The 26,803-nt window shown below is 37.9% G+C and overlaps 2 protein-coding genes across 3 annotated transcripts; one reads left to right on the top strand and one right to left on the bottom strand.

Annotated features, from left to right (window-relative positions):
• Nucleotides 1-4,566: 4,566 nt before the first annotated feature.
• Nucleotides 4,567-22,481, top strand: LOC127001564 (DNA fragmentation factor subunit beta-like). 2 transcript variants are annotated; one of them, XM_050866292.1, is made up of 6 exons: nucleotides 4,567-4,726; nucleotides 17,423-17,567; nucleotides 18,244-18,559; nucleotides 18,737-18,908; nucleotides 20,075-20,254; nucleotides 21,064-22,481. In XM_050866292.1, the coding sequence occupies exons 2-6, from the start codon at nucleotides 17,457-17,459 to the stop codon at nucleotides 21,407-21,409; spliced, it is 1,125 nt and encodes a 374-aa protein (XP_050722249.1). In that variant the 5' UTR covers nucleotides 4,567-4,726; nucleotides 17,423-17,456; the 3' UTR covers nucleotides 21,410-22,481. The 2 variants fall into 2 exon arrangements, with proteins under 2 accessions (XP_050722249.1, XP_050722261.1); XM_050866304.1 differs by lacking the exon at nucleotides 4,567-4,726 and having other exon boundaries at nucleotides 18,250-18,559.
• Nucleotides 22,412-26,803, bottom strand: LOC127001566 (uncharacterized). The gene is made up of 5 exons (XM_050866318.1): nucleotides 26,786-26,803; nucleotides 25,743-25,858; nucleotides 25,038-25,106; nucleotides 24,582-24,724; nucleotides 22,412-24,016 (listed from the first exon to the last, which is right to left on the bottom strand). Exons 1-5 carry the CDS (start codon nucleotides 26,788-26,790, stop codon nucleotides 23,654-23,656), a joined length of 696 nt encoding a protein of 231 aa, XP_050722275.1. The 5' UTR covers nucleotides 26,791-26,803; the 3' UTR covers nucleotides 22,412-23,653.

The raw sequence follows: 26,803 nt of genomic DNA, 5'->3' as shown, positions 1-26,803 counted from the left end.
CGAGGGAGTTTCTCTTACCAATCACCACTCTGATAAACCATAAAGGGTAGGCTACACATGATGGCCTAAGCCGTGTCAGTAATTACTTCTAGGGGCTTATAAATACCACACTTTTTTTGCAAAGATAATTTCCCTTCCACACTGTCTAGACATAAGTTAAAATTTATAACATACTATAAGATTTAGTGAGATCTACAGAACCTACCGTTGATCTATAATAATATGGAGTTAGTATCCGTTTGGTGTCACCTTTATGATCGGTATAAAGATAAAAAGTTAAAAATATGGCACCTCTGCGCACCTTCCTTGCGCATGACGTAATAGGCAGCAGTTTAAAGGCCGCCGCCGTGGAGGAAGGGCGTGTGCTCGGGAGTCTCATCCATCAGCCTTCACAACCTTATCACCATTGAATTTCCCAGGCCACGGTACTCACTGCTAAAGGTCATGCATGTTTGTTGTGTCAATATACCAAAGACAATCTATTATTAGCCCTTGAGCTGCTTCCTTTCCTGTAAAAAGAAAATAATGTAATAGTTGTTGGTCGTTTAGGTAGTACATACAAAGGCCAGGGGTGGATGCATGTACTGTTGTTCTGGTTTTGATGAAAAGTTTACGTGGAAGACATTGCAGGAAATAAATATGGAAGGAGAGAGTCAATCTATAATAGTTGAATCTGTTTGGGCGCAATGATTGGATGACTTGTTTCGTGCTTCTCCATTTTTTTTACCCCCACCCGTAGTTGTTCTGGTCTAAGTTCTGTTCATCCTTTCAATTAGCTGTGTCTGTGTGAAGTTTGTATTGGGATTCCTGGAGCTGTATGGCTATTAATCAGTCAGTGTCTGTACTCAAAGATAAATTGTGTGTGATGAATGTTTAATGTGCTGGAAATAATCGTTGGATATTTAATTGTGATACTATATAATGAGAATATCAGACATAAAAAGTGAACTAATGGTTATATGTGATATTATTCATGAAAGAAATTAAGACGCTCACTCACTACGATGTTTGAGAATAAGCATCGAAGACTATTATTGAGGCTAACGTATCAGCTGCGGAGCCTGGCCTGAAACCTCATCAAACGGTAAACGGTATAGTTACTGGTTTGGTCATGGAGGTAATAAGGTTTGGTGGTGTCCTTCAATGACCTCCCCATAGTTACTTCAATGACCCCTTCCATGATTACGCTTGTTTGGTCGTTCCTGTTTCGGCTTCGGGTTTCGTTCCTGTTTGAGTGTCTCGTTTTGATGAGGCTCGGATAGTTTTGAGGGTTACCATTATTTGCTTTATTTGTTAGTGCTTATGATGAGCCATGGGTGTAATGAGGAAAGTGGTAGTTGGGTGATTGTTTATTTTCTTGCCGCTTCCTGCATGCTTTTGGTGTTTTTTTCATCCATTTTATTTTTTTTGTTTGAGTGTTTCGTGGCCTCGTTTGTTGTCGTAATGAATAATAACCAATAATTAACCATATGACCAATGCACAGCCAGTCAATCAGTAGTTGTTTGGTCTTTGTTTATATTTGGTGTTTAATTTCTTTTTATTTCGATTTGCGTTGGTTGGTGTTCTGTATTGCTAGGTTTTTGTTTCCTCTGTATTCCTTTTGTTGGTGTATGGTTGATGGATGTAGTTAGCGACTCTGCATCAACGCTTGTTTAGTCATTCCCATTTTGACCTTTGGCGTCTGGTCACCGGGTTAACTCACTGGTGTTATCTATTACCAGGTTGTATTTCCTTTCTATTGCTTTTATTAGTTTAAATCCCTTAAATCTGGTGCATGGATAATAGATGTAGTTGGAGACCCTTCATGATAGCTTGTTCAACCATTCTCATTTTGTTATTTGGCATTGCTCAGTACCCACCTGGCAGGGTAACACCACACCCAGCTGTACCACACGGGCCAGGAGGAACCGCGGCCCAATACATACAGGTGCAGTTTATAATTATATCAGCCATGTCCTAAACATTAACATGACTGATATCCAAGATTCAGAAATATATTAGTACAAGTATAAGAAAAATAAAATCACTGGAAGCGTTGAGTCTAGTGGATTGAAATTATTACAAAAAGCAAGGGCAAGTTTAGATATCAGTGAGCCCAAGCTGCCCAATACTTATGGGGGGGGGTTGGGGGTTGTGATGTGGCTCGTTAGCTTCCTCTCCCTTATTTGCTTTTATTATTGTTTATTTTCATTTGCTTTGCTTGCCTTTTATGCTCTTACTAGGTTTGCTCACCAGACACCTCAAATCACAAACAATGTTCTTGGTTGAGCAGGCAGATAAAGTTATAATAAGGGGAGCCCTGGTCTCCTGGCATGCCAGTCTACAAATGAAACCGAGTTGTGTTCTATAAGTGGACTCTATAAAATTATATTAAACAACATTCATATGAAAACAGCTCATGCTAAGTTAGCAAATTTCATTAGGAAATGACCCAAACTGAAATGCAAACCCCTCAAAAAATCAGCTGGCAAACAATTCCAGCTGCCCATACAGGATAGAGTGCTTAAAAACTTTTATTTCATTCTGTAGAACTGTGGGGTTTCTAAACTTCTAGGTATGTCCTCTAGTATCAATGTTTGGAACCATTATGAAAATATCTGAAGGTGTATTATATACTACTTTGATGATGGAAAATTTTCCAAATCTTTATAAGATGAACTCATTTACCTGGTTCTTCTACCTGGTGGGGCCCCAAGTGAGCATCTCAGGGGTGACCAGAGGCAGTTATGTCAGTCAGGTGTACAATAAGATTGTCCAAGTAATATATAAGTTGCAAACTGTAACTACATTGCATCTTTAGAGTTGTGAACTGTATAGGGCATTTGCCTTTAAGTAATGACGACACAGAATAGTGGTTGGTGAAGTCAAGATGATGGGAGACAGCAAGAAAGAAATCAATTTTAAATAGTCAAATTGATCATCCACAAAGGTTGAATGTATTAGGCAGTACACATAGCAATTGTTCTAAGCTAGATAAATTCAGATTCAACAAAGATAGGCAAGAATTGAACATAAGAACGTTGGAATCTGCAAGAGGCCGGTAGGCCTATACAAGGCAGTTCCTTTGACCCTAAGCTCCCGTGTATCTAACCCCACCTAGTATCGCTGTCCATGAATTTATCTAATCTGTTTTTGAATGTGACAGTTGTATTGGCACTCACCACATGACTGCTAAGCCTATTCCACTCATCCACAACCCTGTTGGTAAACCAATTTTTGCCTATGTCCCTGTTAAATCTGAATTTATCCAGTTTAAACCCATTACTTCGTGTCCTACCCGGTTCTCTTACCAACAAAACCCTATGAATATCTCCCTTATTAAAGCCCGTCATCCATTTATAAACCTCGATCATGTCTCCACACACCCTTCACCTTTCTAGAGAATGCAAGTTTAACTGTTTGAGTCTTTCCTCGTATGGCAAGTTTCTCAACCCTTGAATCATCTTAGTCATCCTCCTCTGCACTGATTCTAACATTTTAATATCCATTCTATAGTAAGGTGACCAGAACTGAACCGCATAGTCAAGATGAGGTCTAACTAATGCTAAATATAGTTTGAGGAAGACTGGCACTTCTGTTGCTTACGCTCCTTGAAATAAATCCCAGTACCCTATTTGCTCGATTTCTAGCTTGAATGGTTTACCAATCGAGTGGTGGATGAGTGGAACAGGCTTGGCAGCCATGTCATGGGTGCCAATACCATAGATAGCTACATTCAAGAAGAGATTGGATAAATTCATGGATAGTGAGGTTAGGTGGGGTTAGGTTTACAGGAGCTGCCTTGTATAGGCCAACAGGCCTCTTGCAGACAGTTCTTATTTTCTCTGAAATTCCTCCTATACATGTTTCCTAACAAACTCTGCAAGGTTACTTCCCTGTAGGTGTTAGTCATCCTAACTAACTAACCTTTGTAAAGCAGCACCTCATGGTGCTTCCTTGCTAGATTGCACATTCACATCATCTACTCCACAACTAGATCTCCCCCATATTTCAGCAGGCCAGAGGCCTTTCCTTTTAACTTCTTTATTTCCTGTTTTGTCTCACCCCTCTCTATATTTTTCCCAACATTAATTTCTATTCACTTGTCACTTCTGCTTTCCCACCCACATTTGTCACATTCAAAGTGCTGCTGCCTTGCCCCTGACCCCCACACTCCTCTTAATTCTACAAGTCTCACTCTAACCCCCAATTGTTCTCAACTTTTTTTTCCCAGAAATAATTTTTGTTCCAATAATTTATTTTCCTGGTACTTTCCTACTTAATTCTGCATATATTCTCTTTAGTTTCCCCGACCAGTCATTTCACCAATACCTCAATGCCAGTAAAGCAGTTCTTGATACATAGATGTATTTCGTTAAAAACGTATAATTAAACTTTTCTAGTGTTATTTTTTCATGAAGTCTGTTGCCTTGTTGCCTATGCCACTACTGTGCCTTAGATGGATCAGTAGACATAGCAGTTTAATTACCGCACCATTTGGTGGTTATATTTTATACAAAGTTCAATTGAGAGGAAACACTTTAGTGAGAAGGGATGATGCAGAAAAAAAACATTTGCTTATATCTTTTATTTTCACAGGAATTGGTGAAACAGACTGATGGTTTCTCCCTTGAAAATTTGTGGAATTTAATCCTGCTTCAACACCCAAGTTCTGTTGGTGGGCCACAACTGCAGTCATCAAGTTCATTATCCACCAATACTTTCCACACCTAATGGCTGCTGCAGGTGGGCTGACTTGAGTCACATAGTTTTATTATAAAGGATTGTCTGCAACTTTAATATGCGCAAGGCAAAAGAATGTCAGATGACACAAAAATAATTTAAATACTTATTTGTAAATAATAAACCAGATGAATGTTGAGATAATAATTTCATTAGATTATGCTTATGAAAAAATATTTGATACATGCTAAAGACTAAGCAAAGTGCATAACTTTGATCTTGGAGGATGCATGGAGCACAGATTTACTAAAAAAAATAACCGTACATAGCACCTCAACAGCAGCTACTATGGTCTTATCCAACATAGCAGATTTGAAGAATTCCTCCGAAATAAGAATCTAAGACTGTATGGTTATACTAGGCATCAATGGAGCACTACCTCTCTCACTGAGCTACCGTCATGACCTGAGAGTAAATTTAACTTGCAACCTCTGTCATGAGCCAAGCACCATATTCGGTGAGCCACCCAGTCCTCTACAGCAAGGTTGAGTGATTATAAAACTGCTCTTAGACCTGCTATCTTTCCCCTAATAACTTTTTCAAAATGCCATAATGCTGCCTTAATGTTTGAACATCCTCAGCTAGGGATGATTGCTTTTTAGGTGATACACAGTAAGTTTTGCACTTCTGTAATGTGCCTCAAATGTACTTTCATGCTTGTTACCAAAGTTATGAGGCAGCATTATTAGAGATACCTATTAGTGTTACAATTACTAGCACAAGCATTACTTATAAAGGGAAGTACAGAATATTCATGGCTTTGTGATACTTTTATGAATCTGTATTTGAGATTAACTGACATTGTGGCATTGTATTGCCTCGTGCATAGGAAAATTATCATGGTGAAGCTACTTGACTATTGTCCGTTCCATGTCAGAGAAGAAATTGGCATTCAGGTTCCCTCTCCAAAATTGTTGCAATCTGTGGATTCATTTCAGCAAGTAGGTAACAGATATACAATAATGCTAAAGACTAAAGAATACATTGAAGAACAATAGAATACATTCTATTTACATTTTTATAAACATTACAATTACAAATTACAATGAAAACAACAGAATGCATTTTATTTACTTTTTTTATAAACAAATACATGTAACAAGTATTATTTGTCCGTTGATAAAATAAATAAATATATATATATATATATATATATATATATATATATATATATATATATATATATATATATATACTTGTTACACGTATTTGTTTATAAAAAATGTAAATAAAATGCATTCTGTTGTTTTCATTGTAATTTGTCTTGAGAATTATAATGAGTTACCTATTTGCTGAAAGTTTGTCATGCATGGATTGTGACAATTTTGGAGAGGAGTAGTGAATGCCAATGTCTCTTAAGATGGAAGAGACTAGGCTCACAGCCCACTTAAGGTGTCAATATCTAGTGGCAGATCAGCTTTAGGAAGGTTATATAATAATATTAAATGTATTAATAATTTAATTTTATTACTCTGTAATCATTGGATTGTACATAATTCAATTTACACTAATTGTTAGTTTGGATTTAACAATGCACTGGAGTTGTTGAGACTAAGAATAAAAACTAGAAAAGAATGTTTAAAGTCCTTGCATGAAGTCGTGTCAAACTGCTGCATTTAAATGCAAATTTGGCATTTATTTTACAGAAACAGTAAGATGTCTTGTCAGCCAGAAAACAATAATGAATGAATTATTTCATAGAACTCTGCACCATGCAGTGCAGCTACTGGGTGCTCTACTTCTTGCAGGGACTTTTGACAGTTCTAATCAGTTTACAGTTAAGGTGGTGGGAGGGAATTATATGTTCAGTGTTTGGCTGTTGGTACTTGGTGGCCTTTTAAGGTCACTGACTGAATTGAAATGTAACATTAATGTCTGATGTATAACAACAGATTTTGTGTCACAACTGTATACGATGAGTAAATGTATAAGTGTTTCATTACAGCTGCTACTACCACCACCATCTGGAAACATCAAATTATTTACCTTTCTCATCTGCCCCACAACATCAATCATCTTGCCATTAACACTACTAATCTTAGTGGTAACATTATGTGCTGTGAGGCAGATGAAAGGTGAAAAATTGTTATTTCCTGATGAGGGTTGTGGTACTAGTAGCTGCAGTGAAACACTTCTATAGTTACTCCATATGTACTGTTTAGTGACACCAAATCAGTTTCATGTACACAAGGCATTTATGTATCTTCTCTACTCAATGACATTAAAGGCCACCAAGCACCATCAGTCTGGTGGCAGTCAGATGCCATTCCTCTTGACTGGAATAGGGGGTTAGTTGTCCCTATCTGGAAAGGGAAAGGGGCCCGACAGGACTGCAACAATTACCGTGGTATTACACTGCTCACTGAGCCGGGCAAGGTGCTCGCTCATCTGCTGCTGATGTGAATTTGATCTCTTCTGCTAGTTTCAGAGACCTGAGCAATGTGGGTTCATGACTAGGAAGTAAAAATTGAGCGTATGGATCCAAGCACTTCGTGTCCTCGTGGAACACTGACTTGAATTTCGACAGGGATTGCCTCCAGCCTATGTCGATCTCAAGAAGGTTTTTGACTCGGTGCATCTTGAGGCACTCTAGGATATTCCGTGGATCTGTGGGATTCCTGCAAGGATTATTGACCTGATGACTGACATTTACTCCAGGACCGAGTGCTGTGAAGTGTGGGGGAGGCATTTCTAGCTTCTTCCCTGTAATTCAGGAGTGAGGCTGGGGTGCATTCTTGCTCCATCACTTTTCAACACTTGCATGGACTGGGTATTAGGCAAAGTTGCTGATAAAAATCATTGCCGAGCACCTGTTGGGAACATCAAGGTCACCGATCCTGTTTTTGCACCGGCATCCCATTCTTTACACAATATTTCACACTGTGGACATCTGTCATGCTGCCTGCAGCTTGCTTGACACTATAAAACATTCTTGGTTCATGATACAATGTGGATTAATAATTTATGGTGTTGTATAAAGATTTGTAGGTATTGAGGAAAGGATGAATACTTGGTGACTGACAAATTATTAATCCACAAAGATATTATGAGATGAATGACTCAAAACGTTTCCTGTAATGACTCAAAACATTTCCTCTAATATAAATAAAGCTTGCATATATTTTTACTCATTGTGTCATACCTTTTACTTTAGCTACTAAAAATACTCAGCAGTGATATTTCATGGTGATATTGTGATAGTTATGAAACTCTGTAGCTGACAGATGTTCACTGTGTATCATCATGAGTATAGAGTAGAGGATCCCCGTGCTGATTACATACTGCCGACACTGTGCATTAATAGGGTATTAGTGCACAGACAGTTCGTGTGTTGGCCTCCCAAGGTGCAGCGAGTGGTGTGCCGAGTGACCACCATGCAGTGACCTGCAAAACAAATTAAGTCCATAAATACGGGAATAATTATTATTGTGGTGAGATTGAGTGTTCCCAACTGTAATAAGCTGGTGGAAAATATACTTATAAATATATATTTGTCTCCTGAACCTACCACGTTCGCAACCATACATCAATACTCGTGTGTAATGCGTATTCTGATAACGTATGCGCCTCGTCCAAGAGACTGTTATATTTTTCATTTCATCTGTCCATATCCACAAACATGACTTTTGAGAGATGTGGCAATATTCAAATATATTATTGAAGCTACGGTTTGAATATATATCACGAACATAGCTGGGCGTTATCGCGATACTTTATCGCTGATAACAAAATTGGGTTATCGGCCATCCACTAATTTAAATATATATCGGTATCTTCGTTACTTTTGTAACCAAACTAGCGATAATCGCTACTTTTTTCCACCTCTCAGAAAAAAAACGTTGTCTCCTCCCTACTGCGCATGCATGGCCCGGGCGCCCCGTGTTTTAATGTTGATGATCAAAGTCTGAAATATCTTCACCAAAGATATTTCATACCCCAAATAACCTAAAGAGAAAAATCATTTAACTTTGCCCAAAAAGTTATTATTAACTGCCTCAAATTTTATAGTCCATATTCATTTGTGAGCATGCCATGGTATTAAAGGCATTGGATGTTGTGTTATTTGGTGTCCCATTGTCAAAAGCTGGCGCTATTGTTTTTGTCTCTCGTGAACTACTCATGTTCATACCAGTAAGTGTAGCCCTGTACAGTCTCACAAAGCTTTTTAACACATGAAGAGTTGCTGGAAGGCTGAATTAGACATACAGTACCACCATCCTCGCTGTTTCTAGAATGACATTCTGTACATATAAATACAACTCGTACAGAGTGTCGTTCTAGAAATAGCGGGGATGGTGGTAGTGGTACTGTATGTCTGATTCAGCCTTACAGCAACTCCTAATTACGGTTAAAAAGCTTTGTGAGACTGTACAGGTCTACGCTTGCTGGTGTGAGCATGCGCAGTTCACGAGAGACCAGTGTTTGTAAACAAAAGCGCCAGCTTTTGACGGTGGGGACGCCAAATAACACAACACCTGTTCAGGCGTTATCGATATCATGCCCAGCTATGATCACGAATAGACAGCGATGAAACACGTTGATTTTCACCCAACCACGAGCTATATTAATTAAAATTTTCTTTAACGACGCAAGGCAATGATGGGACAAAAATTTCAAGTTAATACGCCCGTAAATGAACAGATGGAATGAAGGCAACTATTATAGTTTCCCTGCAAACCATTATAGGTAGATGGGAAATGAGAAACAACTAGGGGAATTATAAACATAATACTATTATGACTTAATTAGTGGTGACCACAGACTTAATACTAGACTGACTTCACACACCTCACTTCCACCCTGTTTCCTGACCACAACATTATTTTTTTAAGAAAAACTGAGACCACCATCATCTTCCTGAGAAAATTCTGCATCACTCTAGCATAAAGTTGTAGCAATAATGTAAAAATACACATACGAAAATCAGAGTTAAATGAAGTAGGGAGTACATTATTTTCTTCCACTTATTTCCATTTAACTCCTTAGTAATCTGCTGGTTTTCGTCGCATCACCTCCGAACATAAGTCGCGCCGTGACAACGTTCATTCGCCACGGCATTGTTTACTCAGACGCGCACGCCCCCCCCCCCCATCTCTCTCTCTCTCTCTCTCTCTCTCCTTTTCTTTTCCCTTTCTCTTCTTTCTTTCCTTCATATGTCATGAGAAACCCATGTACCTGAATGAAATTAACTTTAGGTATCTGAAAGGGACAGGTGGTGATACCATATGCATACAGCTGGTTGAGTAATGATTGATTGATTGATAAGTTTATTGTTGCAGGTAAACAACAAGGGAGAAGGGAGGAACATGCCGTCCTAACTCCCAGGCAGGACAGTGTGTGATTATACAACAATTAGAACATGTGTAGGTAGCACCATGAAAAAAAAAGATACAATGGTAGGAATGAATGCACAACAAGGGAGGGGAGCGGTAACTGCCGGCCTCCCCCTGGACAATAAGAAATAAAATGTGGGGACGGAGAACATTGCCCAAGCCCTTAAAGTAGAATACTGCAGAGATCACAGTTCAGGCTGCCACACACTGCATCACCACCTTGGTGCAAACTGAGGGTGTTCTTTGAGGATAGCGCAGGGTTTGAGCAAATAAAAGTTACCAACGTCTTTACTGTGATTATAAGCTGCTTCCCCGATGCTTTTGCAAGTCATGGCTTCCTTATTAATTTAAAATATGTCTATATAAGCAATGGCAAAGGTTTGAGTTAAATTGGGACTCGGGATATGCATGGTATAAGTACCACACGAGGGACGCGTTACGAAAGGCGTTACCAGGTCGTCGACTCGTCGTACGTTGTATTTACCAGTTTGACCCATACAATTTAGAAAAAAAATAAACAATCAACGACTTCAACATTAACTATAAATGGGTATCATTATCGGTAAGAGATTTGGCACCGTTGGTCACGATACGCACTGGCACCACTGCATCAGCTGATCCGCGGCGTAAACAAACTGAAGAAGCCCGAGATAAGCCCCATAAAACACCCCAGAAGAAGAAGATAAGGTAGGAATCCTCTGGTCCCAAACTACATGCCCTGCAAACACCGCCACTGCTACTACTACTACTACTATTTTTTTTACAGTACAGGAAGCAACTCAAGGGCAAAAAAAGTAAAGTAATAATGAGAAAAAAAAGTGGCCAAAAGAGAGATTCAATTTCGGGAGGAGAGGTGTTTCGATACTCTCCTCTTGAAATATGCCAGTCGGGGGCAGGAGGAAATACAGACGAAGGAAGATTGTTCCAGAGTTTAATGAAAAGATAAGAATATCATAGAATCACAGAATGGGTAAAGGCTGAACGCGCTAATATCTCATCTGTAACCGACCATTGTTCTGTTGTCACCTATATGGATTCCACTAACCTGATTCATGCTTCATCCACGTCAGCCACTTGAAACATTCATAATTCTACTTATCTTGGTCATTTAAACAATTTAACAACTAAAGGTCCACTTTTTCTAATAAAACCAGTAATCGAAGGTTTAATGCAAATATCTAGCAGACTAGAGCGGTCTATTTCATACACACTATTAATTACTGGGTAAAATATGATGCTTTTTCATGGAGATGGTAAATATCACAAGAAAACATTTACAAAAGAGGATAATATTGAAGACGGAGCAGCCTTCTCGTGCAAAGTTATTACTTACGTTATGTATTGTTTTGGTCCCTAAATACAGTGCAGTAACGAATGACTTCCAGAAAATGGAAGAAATTTTTATAGAATGGTCAAGAGATCATCAAGACACCTCTCCACCTAATATTGACCTCTCTTTTGGCCACTCTTCTGAACTTTTTATAGGGGCAGTGTTTAGCAGCCTCTTTTTTTTATCAATAGTACATTTTTTTGCCCTTGAGCTGTGAGCTAGTGATGGACTATTTCATATCAGATCAAAGTATTCCCTATCATATTTGAGTACAAGGGAAACCTTCGTATTCTGTGAATAATTTGACAAATACTTCAAAATTTATTATAAGAACCAACAGCTGTTCCTTGCAACTCTACCTCCTGGGCAGAAGTGTAATCGTGGTGTATAGTACAGGTTCATGAGCTCATTTTACTGTTCCACAACTTGAGAAAAGTGCTGTGCCCAGTTATGTCAAGAAAGTATTTTTCAATGAAATGTTTTCATGAATGTATTCATGAAAGCGTTCTAGGAGTATTCATATTTCTTTTCAAATTAAAACCATTTCAGTGTATTCAAAATCGTATTCGTATTCATTGAAATTTAAAGTGTTTGTAATTTAATACACAACTCTTGTGTTCATTCCATCCCTGAACCTAACCTAAACTAAGAAAACCACAAAGTTACCATACGTCTTGACTAAAAAAAATCATCTATTCTTCATTAAATGAGACTTTCTCTATAACATATTGAGTTCTTCCTTTGTTAATTTATGCCATAATTTGCCACCTAACATATGTAAAAATTCTCTAAACCTAACCTAACAAAACCCTGAATAGTTACTATATGTCTTTACTCAGAAAAATCATATATGCTGCCTCAATAATGAGACTTATTATCTAACAAAGGGAGGTCTTTCTTGGTTAATTTATGCTACAAGTTTATGGGTATCTTGTGTTTGAAAATACCTTAAACTTAACCTACCCTAACAATTCCCTGAACAGTTACCATATATACATCTTGATTCAGAAAAATCATATATGTTTCTTTACTAATGAGTTTTTCTATATAACATACTGTCATTCTTTGTTGCTTTATACCATAAGGTGTTGGCCATTGTGTGTTTGAAGATACCTTAACCTAACCAAACAAAAACAAGCTCTAGGTCTTGACTCAAAAAATTCATATATACTTCCTTACTAATGAGACTTTCTATACAACAAAGTGAGGTCATTATTTGTTGATTTATACCATAAGGTGCTGGCTGTCATGTGTTTGAAGATACCCTATATTTAACCTAATGTTGACTAACAAAACCAAACAAACACTATAGCCCTTGACTCAGAAAATTCATATATGCTTCCTTACTATAATGAGACTTTCTATACAATAAAGTGAGGTCATTCTTCGTTGATTTATACCATAAGGTGCTGGCAATCATGTGTTTCAATATACCCTAAACTTAACCTAATATAACCTAACAAAAACAAAACAATAACAATACGTCTTAACTCGGAAAATTCATATATGTTTCCTTAATAGACTCTATACAACAAAGTGAGGTCATTATTTGTTGATTTATACCATAAGGTGCTGCCTGTCATGTGTTTCAATATACCCTAAACTTAACCTAATATAACCTAACAAAATCAAAACAATAATCATACGCCTTGACTCGGAAAATTCATATATGCTTCCTTAATAATGAGACTTTCTATACAACAAAGTGAGGTTATTCTTTGTTGATTTATACCATAAAGTGCTGGCTATCATGTGTTTGAAGATACCCTAAACTTAACCTAACGTTGCCTAATAAAACCAAAACAAACAATATAGGCCTTGACTCAGAAAATTCACATACGATTCCTTACTAATGAGACTTTCTATACAACAATGTGAGGTCATTATTTGTTGATTTATACCATAAGGTGCTGGTTGTCATGTGTTTGAAGATACCCTAAACTTAACCTAACGTTGCCTAATAAAACCAAAACAAACAATATAGGCCTTGACTCAGAAAATTCATATATGCTTCCTTACTAATGAGACTTTCTATACAACTGTGTGCAGTCATTTTTTGTTGATTTATACTATAAGGTGCTGGCCATCACGTGTTTGAAGATACCCTAAACTTAACCTAACATAACCTAACAAAAACAAAACAATAGCCATACGTCTTGACTCAGAAAATTCATATATGCTTCCTTACTAATGAGACTTTCTATACAACAAAGGGAGGTCATTCTTTGTTGATTTATACCATAAAGTGCTGGCTATCATGTGTTTGAAGATACCCTAAACTAAACCTAACGAAATCAAAACAATCACTAAAGGTCTTGACTCGGAAAATTCATATATGCTTCCTTAAAAATGAGACTTTCTATACAACAAGGTGAGGTCATTCTTTGTTGATTTATACCATAAGGTGCTGGCTATCATGTGTTTGAAGATACCCTAAACTTAACCTAATGTTGCCTAACAAAACCAAAACAAACACTATGGGCCTTGACTCAGAAAATTCATATATGTTTCCTTAATAATGAGACTTTCTATACAACAAAGTGAGGTTATTCTTTGTTGATTTATACTATAAAGTGCTTGCTATCATGTGTTTGAAGATACCCTAAACTTAACCTAACAAAAACAAAACAATAGCCATACGTCTTGACTCAGAAAATTCATATATGCTTCCTTACTAACGAGACTTTCTATACAACAAAGGGAGGTCATTCTTTGTTGATTTATACCATAAGATGCTGGCTATCATGTGTTTGAAGATACCCTAAACTTAACCTAACAAAATCAAAACAATCACTAAAGGTCTTGACTCTGAAAATTCATATATGCTTCCTTACTAACGAGACTTTCTATACAACAAAGGGAGGTCATTCTTTGTTGATTTATACCATAAGGTACTGGCTATCATGTGTTTGAAGATACCCTAAACTTAACCTAACAAAATCAAAACAATCACTAAAGGTCTTGACTCGGAAAATTCATATATGCTTCCTTAAAAATGAGACTTTCTATACAACAAAGTGAGGTCATTCTTTGTTGATTTATACCATAAGGTGCTGGCTATCATGTGTTTGAAGATACCATAAACTTAACCTAACGTTGCCTAACAAAACCAAAACAAACACTATGGGCCTTGACTCAGAAAATTCATATATGTTTCCTTAATAATGAGACTTTCTATACAACAAAGTGAGGTTATTCTTTGTTGATTTATACCATAAAGTGCTGGCTATCATGTGTTTGAAGATACCCTAAACTTAACCTAACGTTGCCTAATAAAACCAAAACAAACAATATAGGCCTTTGACTCAGAAAATTCACATATGATTCCTTACTAATGAGACTTTCTATACAACAATGTGAGGTCATTATTTGTTGATTTATACCATAAGGTGCTGGCTGTCATGTGTTTGAAGATACCCTATATTTAACCTAACACTGACTAACAAAACCAAACAAACACTTGACTCAGAAAAATCATATATGCTTCCTTACTAATGAGACTTTCTATACAACTGTGTGCAGTCATTTTTTGTTGATTTATACTATAAGGTGCTGGCCATCACGTGTTTGAAGATACCCTAAACTTAACCTAACATGACCTAACAAAAACAAAACAATAGCCATACGTCTTGACTCAGAAAATTCATATATGCTTCCTTACTAACGAGACTTTCTATACAACAAAGGGAGGTCATTCTTTGTTGATTTATACCATAAGGTGCTGGGTATCATGTGTTTGAAGATACCCTAAACTTAACCTAACAAAATCAAAACAATCACTAAAGGTCTTGACTCGGAAAATTCATATATGCTTCCTTAAAAATGAGACTTTCTATACAACAAAGTGAGGTCATTCTTTGTTGATTTATACCATAAGGTGCTGGCTATCATGTGTTTGAAGATACCCTAAACTTAACCTAACGTCGCCTAACAAAACCAAAACAAACACTGGGCCTTGACTCAGAAAATTCATATATGCTTCCTTACTAATGAGACTTTCTATACAACTGTGTGCAGTCATTTTTTGTTGATTTATACTATAAGGTGCTGGCCATCACGTGTTTGAAGATACCCTAAACTTAACCTAACATAACCTAACAAAAACAAAACAATAGCCATACGTCTTGACTCAGAAAATTCATATATGTTTCCTTGATAATGAGACTTTCTATACAACAAAGTGAGGTTATTCTTTGTTGATTTATACCATAAAGTGCTGGCTATCATGTGTTTGAAGATACCCTAAACTTAACCTAACGTTGCCTAATAAAACCAAAACAAACAATATAGGCCTTGACTCAGAAAATTCACATACAATTCCTTACTAATGAGACTTTCTATACAACAATGTGAGGTCATTATTTGTTGATTTATACCATCAGTTGCTGGCTGTCATGTGTTTGAAGATACCCAATATTTAATCTAACATTGACTAACAAAACCAAACAAACACTTGACTCAGAAAATTCATATATGCTTCCTTACTAATGAGACTTTCTATACAACTGTGTGCAGTCATTTTTTGTTGATTTACACTATAAGGTGCTGGCCATCACGTGTTTGAAGATACCCTAAACTTAACCTAACAAAAACAAAACAATAGCCATACGTCTTGACTTAGAAAATTCATATATGCTTCCTTACTAATGAGACTTTCTATACAACAGAGTGAGGTCATTCTTTGTTGATTTATACCATAAGGTGCTGGCTATCATGTGTTTGAAGATACCCTAAATTCAACCTAACAAAATCAAAACAATCACTAAAGGTCTTGACTCGGAAAATTCATATATGCTTCCTTAAAAATGAGACTTTCTATACAACAAAATGAGGTCATTCTTTGTTGATTTATACCATAAGGTGCTGGCTATCATGTGTTTGAAGATACCATAAACTTAACCTAATGTCGCCTAACAAAACCAAAACAAACACTATAGGCCTTGACTCAGAAAATTCATATATGTTTCCTTACTAATGAGACTTTCTATATAAGAAAGTAAAGGCTTTCTTTGTTAACTTATGGTGTAGGTTTCTGGATATCATGTGTTTGAAAATTCCCTAAGCCTAACCAGGGATGGAGTATTCGTATTTGTGTTCAAATTAAGAATTTGAAGTACGTATTTGCATTCGTATTCAAGTACAGAACTCCTGTATTCATTCCATTTTTGGCCGACGCACTTGCCCCGTGTCCCACTGTAATGAGTTTTTACTCTCCACAGGCTCAAGAGTCAATGAGATGAAAATGATCAAAGAAGCCACCTGCAGCATATGTCCCAAACCTGACCACACCTTACGATATTTGCTGTGATAGATTATTATGCTTTGCAGCATGTGTGTATAAGAATTGAAAATGAGACTTTGGGTAGTGGTAGAATATTGAGTATGAACGATGTAGCTGGCAAGTAGTTACCATGTATTTGCAGATGACACTAATTGGCTGACAATGAGAGTGAACTATAGTGGATGAGTTTAATAGGAGTTGTAGGAGAAGGACACTTCAAAGTTACAAAGCTGAAAGTAATAGCTATGGGAGAAAACAGACCCAAGTTATTTATTTTGCAGTAACCTACAGTTTGTGTAGACCAAGCAGACACACTACAGAGCATCAAAGCTATAAATAAAAACACTAGATATAGTATACATTTAGAATATTAACCTTGAATTTACCCACTAATGTAAAAAATATATCAACTGATTCAGCAGTCAACATGGTAGACTGTCCCAGTCTGGGAGGAAGGAAATTGAAGCGTTGACCTTCAATTAAGGCCAGTGGATTTTAATGATACCACCCCCTTCTAATAGCAAGCAAATCTCTTGTACTTATTCCTCATCATTACTGTTTTCATGGATTTTTTGTCTATACCCATCCAGTGCAAGTATCATATAGTCTTTCCAAGGAAACTACCTACTACTATCCACGGGAACTTCAATGTATACAAAATTCTAGGTTAGTTTACCTGCATGATGTGGTAGCTTGTGTCTCCTTTTGATGACAAACAATATCTTGGTAGACCACAACTTTGTAAGTCCTTTCAGGTAATGATGCAGACTAACAGCACCTAATGGAGTCATGTCACGGCGGCACTTTGTGGTTACTGACCCAACCCAGCGGAAGTGTGGGATTGTGGCATCCAGTTACAAGAGCTTCCTGAAAAAATGCAGGGAAAAGTTTAAACTTAAGGTTAGTAACTAATTATAGCTTTAACCTCAAGGTTAGGGTCATCTTTAGTTTCTGTTCCTGGTGTTTACCCTAACTCAAGGGGAGATGGCTACAGGGGAGGGATAAATGAATTTGCTTAAACTTTTTTCCTTTAAGGAATGAAATGATGAAAATAAGGAAATTTTATCAGACCCAGGGCCTATTACAGGGTTTCTATTACTATTATTATTTTTTCATATTCCTATTATTAACCCATGGAGTGTGAGCCACAGCTCAGGCTGTATTTCATTCACACAATTACTTTTGCATGTGATACATATCAGTAATTTCAGTGCTTTGCTTGAAAAAGAGTAATTTGTTTTATTTGGCAGTTTAATTACAAATCCTGGTTTTTTTTTTTAATAGTCTGTAATAGAAGAAAAAAAATTATTACTTCATCTTCTATTACTTTTACTTTGTCAGTACAAAAAATGTCAGTCATCAGTAAAGTCCCTCAGGCACATTACTTCAAGAATCCTGTAATAGTTTTTTACTGTTGGTATTACCCCATGTCTGAATTTTAATCCCCTTTTACCCCATTAGGGTAGGAGAGTGAGGATTGTTTATCAAAGAAAGGCATCACATTCATAAATACTGTCTAAGTCTAGATAATAGGATAGCCTTTCTGTGGAAATTACAAGCTACCAATTTTTTTCAGAAACAGGAGGAAATTATTATCGCCCTTGAAGACAAGACAGAAGTGGATGATGAGTACTTTGAGTTTCTTTCAAATGGCACAAGACTATTCATCTTCAAAGCACAAGATTTTGATACTGCAGACAACATTCACCACTTGGCATCATTCCTACAAGAATGTCTGAAGCGTCAGCCACAGTTACATACAAAAGTCATGGCTTGCTTACAGGATGAAATAACTTCTAAGCGAGCAGCAATGCTTTTGGAACTAATGGCGAAGGTCATGGATTCTTCAATACCCTTGACTTCAAAGGAGGGACATGCTGAGTGGTTTAAAGGTTTGTAGAGAAATATGTATGTAATTTGATGCCTTGTGTTGTGAATGTATGGCATCATTATCTCAATATATGGCCACTTAGGTTAGGGTTAATAATCAAATGTCATAAACTCAATTGTTGCAGTGTAGAGCATTTAAAGTCATCCCAGGGTTATTAATCATTGTATACTGTTTGTAGGGCTGGACACTAGGTTCAAGACAAAAGAGGCTGTGATGCGTAACAGTGCCGAGACCAGGATGCGAGGGTATTTGGATCATACTAAGAGAGAATTACTTTCCGAGCAGCTGCCAGCAGATTCACCTCAACATGAAGCAATATTATACTTTAAAAAAGAGTTATGCAAGACCAGGTAAGGATTCATCATGAAGTACATATTTATAATTTTAAATGCTAGGGACGAATTTGGTAATATTTCATCATTTAAAGGCTCCGCTTGAACCATGTTATCATATAGGACAGAGCTCTGGATTCAGCTATATCCATCACTTATCTAGGAGGATATGAATTTGTAAGGCTCTGCCACCTCCCACCTTATTGACTTACCAAATAGTGTATGACCATTTGAAAAGGTGTTTACTCTATGTGAATTTGAAGTGGAAGGGGAAAAAACAATTTACAGACAACAACCGAGTAGCTGCTACAAGCCTAAACGTAACATATTAACTGGGTGGGCGACTACCCACCTACAAAAGTAAATTACCCACCCACTAAATTAATTTCGCCAGAAGGTAAAAAAACAAAAAAAGGGGGGGAATGACAGTAACTTTGGGGAGGGGGGGAGGGGAGGGGGCGGGGGTTGCGTCATTTTACTACGTATACCTTGGCATTACGCTGCCATATGCACGAATCTCACTCACTACACACACACACACACACACACACACACGTATGCACATATACATACATATATAGTATAATTATAATGTGTGTGCATGTTTTAATATGCGATGACTAACTCTGTAATAAAAACAAATGTCCAGTGCACACCCAGTAAAAATTCTTAGGTTTAGCCCTGAGCTGCTACCAGAGTCCAAAATTGCAGAGCTTAATTTTGTTCATACCTAAAAATTTATATCTATATCTCTAATACCCTCATTCATTTTCATAACATTTCCAGACCATCTCAAGAGTTATCATGCTTCATCCATTTAATTAATCACTACAATCTCCACTCCCCTAGTTGTTACACCCATGTTTAACAAATTTCTTCTACACATCTTTATTACTTTATCCATCCCATCTTCACGCACCACACACATCCCTTATATTGCTCATTTCCACCATCCATTTTAGTGATTTTTTTTATTATTTCTCTGTACTATATTCTTGTAGTTTTTTAATCCTCTACTGCCTCTTTTATCTCATCCATCCACCATGCCCCTTTACCAGTCATCCACAATGTCCTCATCCACAGTATTCAGTATAATTAAAGCCATGCCTTCCTTCAAAATACCAGTTACTCCAGACTGCATACTTCTGAAAGTAATGGAGTAAAAAAAATGTCATCCATCACAGATACAATGGCAGCTACTTTGACCGCTTGGCCCCACCAGGTGAAAACCTCTGTGACTCCACAGGGCTGTTCCAGTGTGAGGGACCCTATAATGAGTGCAGGTGTTCTGGCCTCCACTTCATCAACCCATATGCCTCCAGAGAAGCTAGGATCATCTTCTCTACATGGAATTTTGATCATGTGTAAGACATCAGTTCATTGTGTCTATGCCTCCAAGACTAATACTCGGTCGGAGCTAAATTGCCACCAGGAGTTTTAGCTTTCCGTGGATGGGAGGCAATTCGCTTTCATATTTGTGCCCTTATAAGCAGCTGAAGATACTATATATTTATAGGTATTTTTATAACCCTTAATATCTGCCCCAAGTTAACGTGGTCATATTAACCCCTTCAACACTATGACGCGTATACTGCGTCCTTGCGTGTCCCGTACCATATCCGAGGACGCGCATACTGCGTCCTGGCTTGCTTTAGCCAATATACGCGTTCTCTCTATATTTATGCTTACATCTCAAAATTATCAATTAATATATGTTTCTTTATGTGCACCATTTAATTCTGCATGTTTTCATACATAATACATGATGATTATACCGAGTTTATGGCTGAAAACTTATATTCAATAGCGACATTTGAAATTTGGTGCGCGGCAATCCCAGATACGGCGTGGGGCGCTGTTTTGGCCTGGCTGTAGCGAGTTTCTTTATGTGCACCATTTAATTCTGCATGTTTTCATATATAATACATGATGGTTATGTTGAGTTTATGGCTGAAAACTTACATTCAATAGCGACATTTGAAATTTGGCACGCGCGGCGATCCTGGATACAGCGCAGGGCGCTGTTTTGGCCCGGCCGTAGTGAAGGAGTTAATATTTTGTATACTTCTCCAGTTTAAGTTAGTTTACTTCGGGCATGAATGTTCTTAATATTTGAGGTCTTTAAAAATTGTTTCCCAAAGCAAATTGTTTTATATATTTATATTTTTTTCAGAATTGAAAAATCAAGAACGATCATCCCTAAGTTGAAAGCTGCACTATCTGGTCCAGGAGCCTCATCTGTTAACCTCTCTTACTTCCATGACCTGCTTTTCTGCCATAAAAGTTCCCAAGGTATAAATTCAGATGGAAACTTAAAGCTAGTCCATATTGCCTGTCATGTTAAAAAGCCACATGAATGCCACTGTAAACCCGAGAAAATATTCTTAGATAAACAGCATGATAATGTAGATGGGCCATGTCAAGAACAGAATCACCAGCTTACAAGACGTGGGGTGAAGAGAGCACGGCTTGGCAGTGGTTACTACACAAGGAGCAAGAGGATGCAAGTATTGTGTTGAGTGACTCCTGGTGATTGAGTACAATGCAAGACTGCGGGATCTATCAACTTGCTCAAGTCACGAACTCCGTGGGCGTCGTCTTGCCCTTGGCCTCCTCCACTCAGGATTTTCTCTTAGAGACAATTTGATGAGCAGGATCATGTTCTGGGCAACATGCCACGTGCCTGTATAGCTGGAGTTGGCATTGTTGGACTATGCAGGTAACAAATGTCGAATCAGTCTCACGGAGTAGTCGCCAGTTTGACACAAAGTCATTCCAGTAATATCCCATAATTCTGCTTTAAGTGTGTAAAGTATTACTGCAGTAGCATAACTGCCAAATATGTGATAAGCAAGATAAATTTATGTGAAGCCAAAGGTTCGTATTACATTGTATGCAATCACTGACAAGGATGATTTTTCTCCATTCTCACAGTTTAACTGTAGACAATTCAGTTAGGTATGAACCTAGTTTTAAGAAACCAGTTTCAGTCAATTTTAATATAAGTTAAGAGTACATTAGCGACATTTAAATTATACTTCTGAACCTCTGTGAACAGTTATCGTTTGTTGGAATGCATTAAAGTTCAGTACCTTCAAAATCCTAACCTCATCAAGCTATCATCTCCCACATTCCAACAGTCCTGCACATGCTCTGCAAGCACTAAGTGCAAATGTCATTCAAGTGCCAATACAAACTGTGTTCAAGGTTAAGTCACGATTGAATGGTGTGTGATATCCATGTGGCCTTATTGCTCCTATGACTCAAATATCCCTTGAATTATGCATTTACATTCCTTGAGCCTGAATACACAACTACCACACTGTAGCATTTGGTATTGCCAGCAGTATATTTTTGAGATAGTTGTTACCAAGATTTATATAATTGATATTATAATTAGCATTGTTACCCCATTTCCCATTGGCAGGGTGGAGTCTAAATGGCTTTTGTCAAAAATTATACTATCAGTCAATGAAAATCCTTATGGTGCAAATGCCACCAGCTGTCACCAAAACACAACAGGAAACATGATCATTTATTGAATGTTTGTTACATGCAAGTTGATCACTATATAATATATTCTTATCCTTTTCTCCTCCTTTAAACAAGATAAAACCTTTCACTACAAATGTCAACGGTATACAAGTGAAAGCTGTTCCATTCATTCTCCTGAAAGTAGTTTCATTCATCCTCAACAAAGGCTGGAAGCAAGTACCTAATGTTATCATATAAAACCAGTATTGCACATGTTTAAGGGTCTAAAGCATCCGTCTGTACTCCACCCAAGCTGACTTTGCTCTGTGTATATGTATATGCAGTGGACAATGTGTGGACCCATGTGTGTATATTGCAAAATTTTGAAGATTATAATTTTCTTTGGGAAAAATAATTAGGAGTAACAAAAATGGTGCACCATAAGTGGCCAATGAAGAAAATACATGCCTATCAGTAACTTAAAAAGTGAAACTTGGGGGAAGGGATAGAAGTCAGGAAATCGTGCTGAGTGCTCCAGTGTCCTAACTTCAGTTATTATTTTTTAATGCAAACCAATGCAGTATGAAGTATGCAAATGCATCACTGATATACCAGCAATTATGTCAAACAAGGTGTTGATAAAATGCATTTGACAATTCTTTCCTCCATGGTCAAAATATATGAGGGAGCTTCTTTTAACCTAGCCTAAAACACAGCATATTGGAGGCTGTTGCCATATTTGCCATACTTTTGACAGATTCTCACTGTCTATAAAATAGAAGTTCAGCATACACTGTCTTGCTACAACAATCATTCTCTGCTACAACAATCATTCTTTACTGATTTACCAAAATGAGTAACAGTTTCCTGTAAATGTGTCCACCGATTCTTTTTTATAAAAGCAACATTTGTTTAATTTGAGTACTATGAAACATTCTTATACAGAAAACATTCCTAGTCCACTTGATTGCACATTTCTTATTGGAGCTAATTTTCTTCAACTAAAAGGTTATTTCTAACGTCTTTCTAAGCTCCTCAAAATCCTTAACGTACGGTACAAATATATCATCTAATTTCTCTATACAAGTCCTGGAATAAAACTGGAATAAGACATCTAGGCTCCCTGGATGAGTCTTAGGATAAAAGAAAGCTTGTCCATGTTTTCATAAAATGGTGAGTAAAATTCTTGTATCTGGGCAATTCAGGATTCTGTATCCAATAAAATGTCCCCATGCAATCTGGATAGCTTACAATAATACTAAAATAGACCTCCTACTTGAAGTCCAAGATCATTTTTTCTTTTTGACAGCAGCTTTTGAGGGCATAAGAACAGGAAAATCGGTATCCGAGGCAATATCAGGTACTTGGAAGAGATGCTTCTCCATAATGTGAGGCTCCCACAGAGGATTTAAACTTTCATTATCTTTTGCATTTGTGCCACTTACTTGTTTTTTCTCCTCTACCTTCTGGGAAGTAGTAGTGCCTGCACCACTCCCTTGCAATTTCTGCCAGGCATGTTGTGTAAAGTCCAGGAAGGGCTTGAGTATTGGCTTTGCACGTGGAGGCTTAGCATCTTCCAGAGTCATGGCTCCAAGGAGTGGCAGCTGCTCCTCTTCACTATCCTCAGAACTTTCTTCCTTGGCCGTCATTAGCTATTGAGAGTCGTCGATCAGTTATGTAATGTTTTTTTCAAAACCCTCATCCCCATGTAGGATTTTGACACTACCCCTAGATTTTTTTGAGGACTCTGCCTAGGACACTAGTATATAATATGTGCATCCCCCAAATTTTAATATATAATATGTAGCTACCACATTGTTTAACACGTTCCTGATGACCCCTCCCTGGAAACTTTTGAGATGCAGCCCCAAAATAGTATGTAACTTATCACGACCCCCCTCCCCCCCTCTCCCTCTCCCTGGAAACTTTTTGATGCTAGGTTTCGAAAATATTCACTCACCCCCTTCTGCTGACTAAAATGTGCTATTATAAAATTAAATAAGATATTAATGACAAAATCCAGTTTAGTAAAACCACTGTCAAAATGAGTCATGAAACATATAGGGGCCTACTGCCATTATAGAGAGAGAGAGAGAGAGAGAGAGAGAGAGAGAGAGAGAGAGAGAGAGTGTGTGTGTGTGTGTGTGTGTGTGTGTGGTGCAAGGTTTGAAATATCGTGATATGTGGTGTGATTTGTCGTGCGGTAGTAGTTCTGACCTGTTGCATCTGGTAGGCTACGGGTGCGCCGGCGAGGTGGTGCCACGAGACCTGCACGGCGCATTCCCCTGGGATGGCCGGTGGGGCGTTCGGCAGGTCGTCGTCCACACTCACAGGCTTGTAATGCTTGCCCACTTTGGCTCCTTGTGGAATTGTGCAGAGAGAGGATAATACATTATAAGAATTATAGTGGAGGTGGTTGGAAATGCAGAATGTCACGTCTATAATCTGCCTATACATTTCATCACCTTCTGGAGTGTTTTCGGGGGCTAAATAGTTAGTGTCTTCGAACCACACCATCCATGTCAATCCAGTTCTTTCCCTCTCCCCTTCTCTACTCTTGCCTACACTTCTCCCCCTACATCTTCCCACAGCCTCTCTACAGTATCACTTCCACACCTCACTACATCACAATGATCACATCCTTTCATGTTAGGTAAGAACACACACACTCACCGGGTTGGTGAAAGGTCTTTGTGGCTTCCTTGAGTAACGCACCGCGACCCAATGCTGGTTTCCTGCCCCCTGTGAGAAAAAAAAAAAAAAAAAGTTAAAAGTCTAAAGTAAACCTTCCAGCAGTTCATAAAATACCAGTTTGTCATCCTCATGCACAAAACTGGCCGAATGCGGCCCACAAATACAAAACATCTGCACTGCCACTTCCTTTAGAACTAAACCACACAAACATTGCCACTACGAAAACCAAACTGAATTGAACTTACAATTTTATATAAGAAAATAAAAGCACGAATGATAAAGCGTGAATGTCCCTCACAGCCAACTCACTGCTCAATGGCACACCCACCCAGCCGGCCATACGATAGTCAAATTATTACCACTCTGACAAGCAAGCGGCCATTTAAATTTGATATAGGGCAGTGAAGCGATACGAACCTCTGAAGCCGAAGCAACAAACATCGAAACAGATTATTATCGCGCTAACAAACCAATATACGTAGTTACATAATAAGACAGGACTAATGTAATTCTTCACATTGCTATGTGTGTGTGTGTGTGTGTGTGTGTAAAAATATAATCACGGGGTAATTAGTAAGCTCATCTTCACTCGATCACTTCAGGTGAAATGACTATCAAATATATGAATAAGCGAATACCTAAGCAAAAACATGAAATACTCAGAAGAGATATTAGTGAACTTACCATTGATTTCCTGATCGTTTTCCGTGTTGATGTCAGCCATCGTGGGCCAGCGTATTACCTTTTCGGCGGGTGGGTGGTTACTGACTAGAGGCCACACAGCTCTCCAGTCTTGCCAACTGTGCAGGGAAAGAAGAAGGCCAACAACAGCATGACTATTTGAAGCTTTGAGTCATGTTTCAGTTTCACGAATCACTGCGTTCGGGATTGATATAAAAATCATAAATCTTTATACTGATATATCCCAACAAGAGAGGAATGTGATGGCATGACCACCCATAAGAGATAAAGCATCTGTGCAACAAATGATGAGAGTGGTATATTCAAGGCGTAGCCAGACTGAAGGTGAGCGAGAGGAGGGTGGTGTGTGGGGGGAGGCTGCGTGTCCCGGGGTAATGGGTTCGTATACTACATACCTAGCACAGGCTCAAGGCTTAACGCTACGGACACGAGCACCACGGCTACACGCAGCTATAGGGTATGCTCGATCCCTTATAATGAAACTGTAAAAGAAAACAATAGGTATATAGGATTCAAATGTGGGGAAATCGAAAAGTTTTCATGTTTCAGACTTTTCTTGCTGGAGACAACATTATCATCTTTATTATGGACATCTTTTGGCTATAAGAATCATGAAAATAAGGGTGTGGGTGTGGGGGCGTGGGGGTGAGTCGAAAAAATCTAGGTTTGAACACTGAAACCAATAACGTCAGTATAAGTCATTCTGTTAACTGCAATGCTGTCAAAAGATTAATTTCTAACCAGGTCATTTTGATGGAAGAGTCAGGAGTTGAATTTTTACGAGAAAACAATCTCCTGTATTTTGATGATGGTCATATAATAATAAATCGTTATCAAAGACACCTCTCCACCCGAAATTGACCTCTCTTTTGGCCACTTTACTTTTGTCTGTTGTGGGAGTGGTGAGTAGCGGGCTTTTTTCTACACTCTTTTTGTTGCCCTTGAGCCTTCTCCTTTGTTTAAAAAAAAAATCAGCACTAATTATTATTATTGTTGGTTAGCCAGTACGATTATTCCTCACTTACCTCATATATAAGAAGCTT

Source organism: Eriocheir sinensis, chromosome 2, assembly GCF_024679095.1.
Source record: "Eriocheir sinensis breed Jianghai 21 chromosome 2, ASM2467909v1, whole genome shotgun sequence".
NCBI classification, from domain to species: Eukaryota; Metazoa; Arthropoda; class Malacostraca; order Decapoda; family Varunidae; genus Eriocheir; species Eriocheir sinensis.
This window is presented reverse-complemented; position numbering and strand designations above follow the sequence as displayed.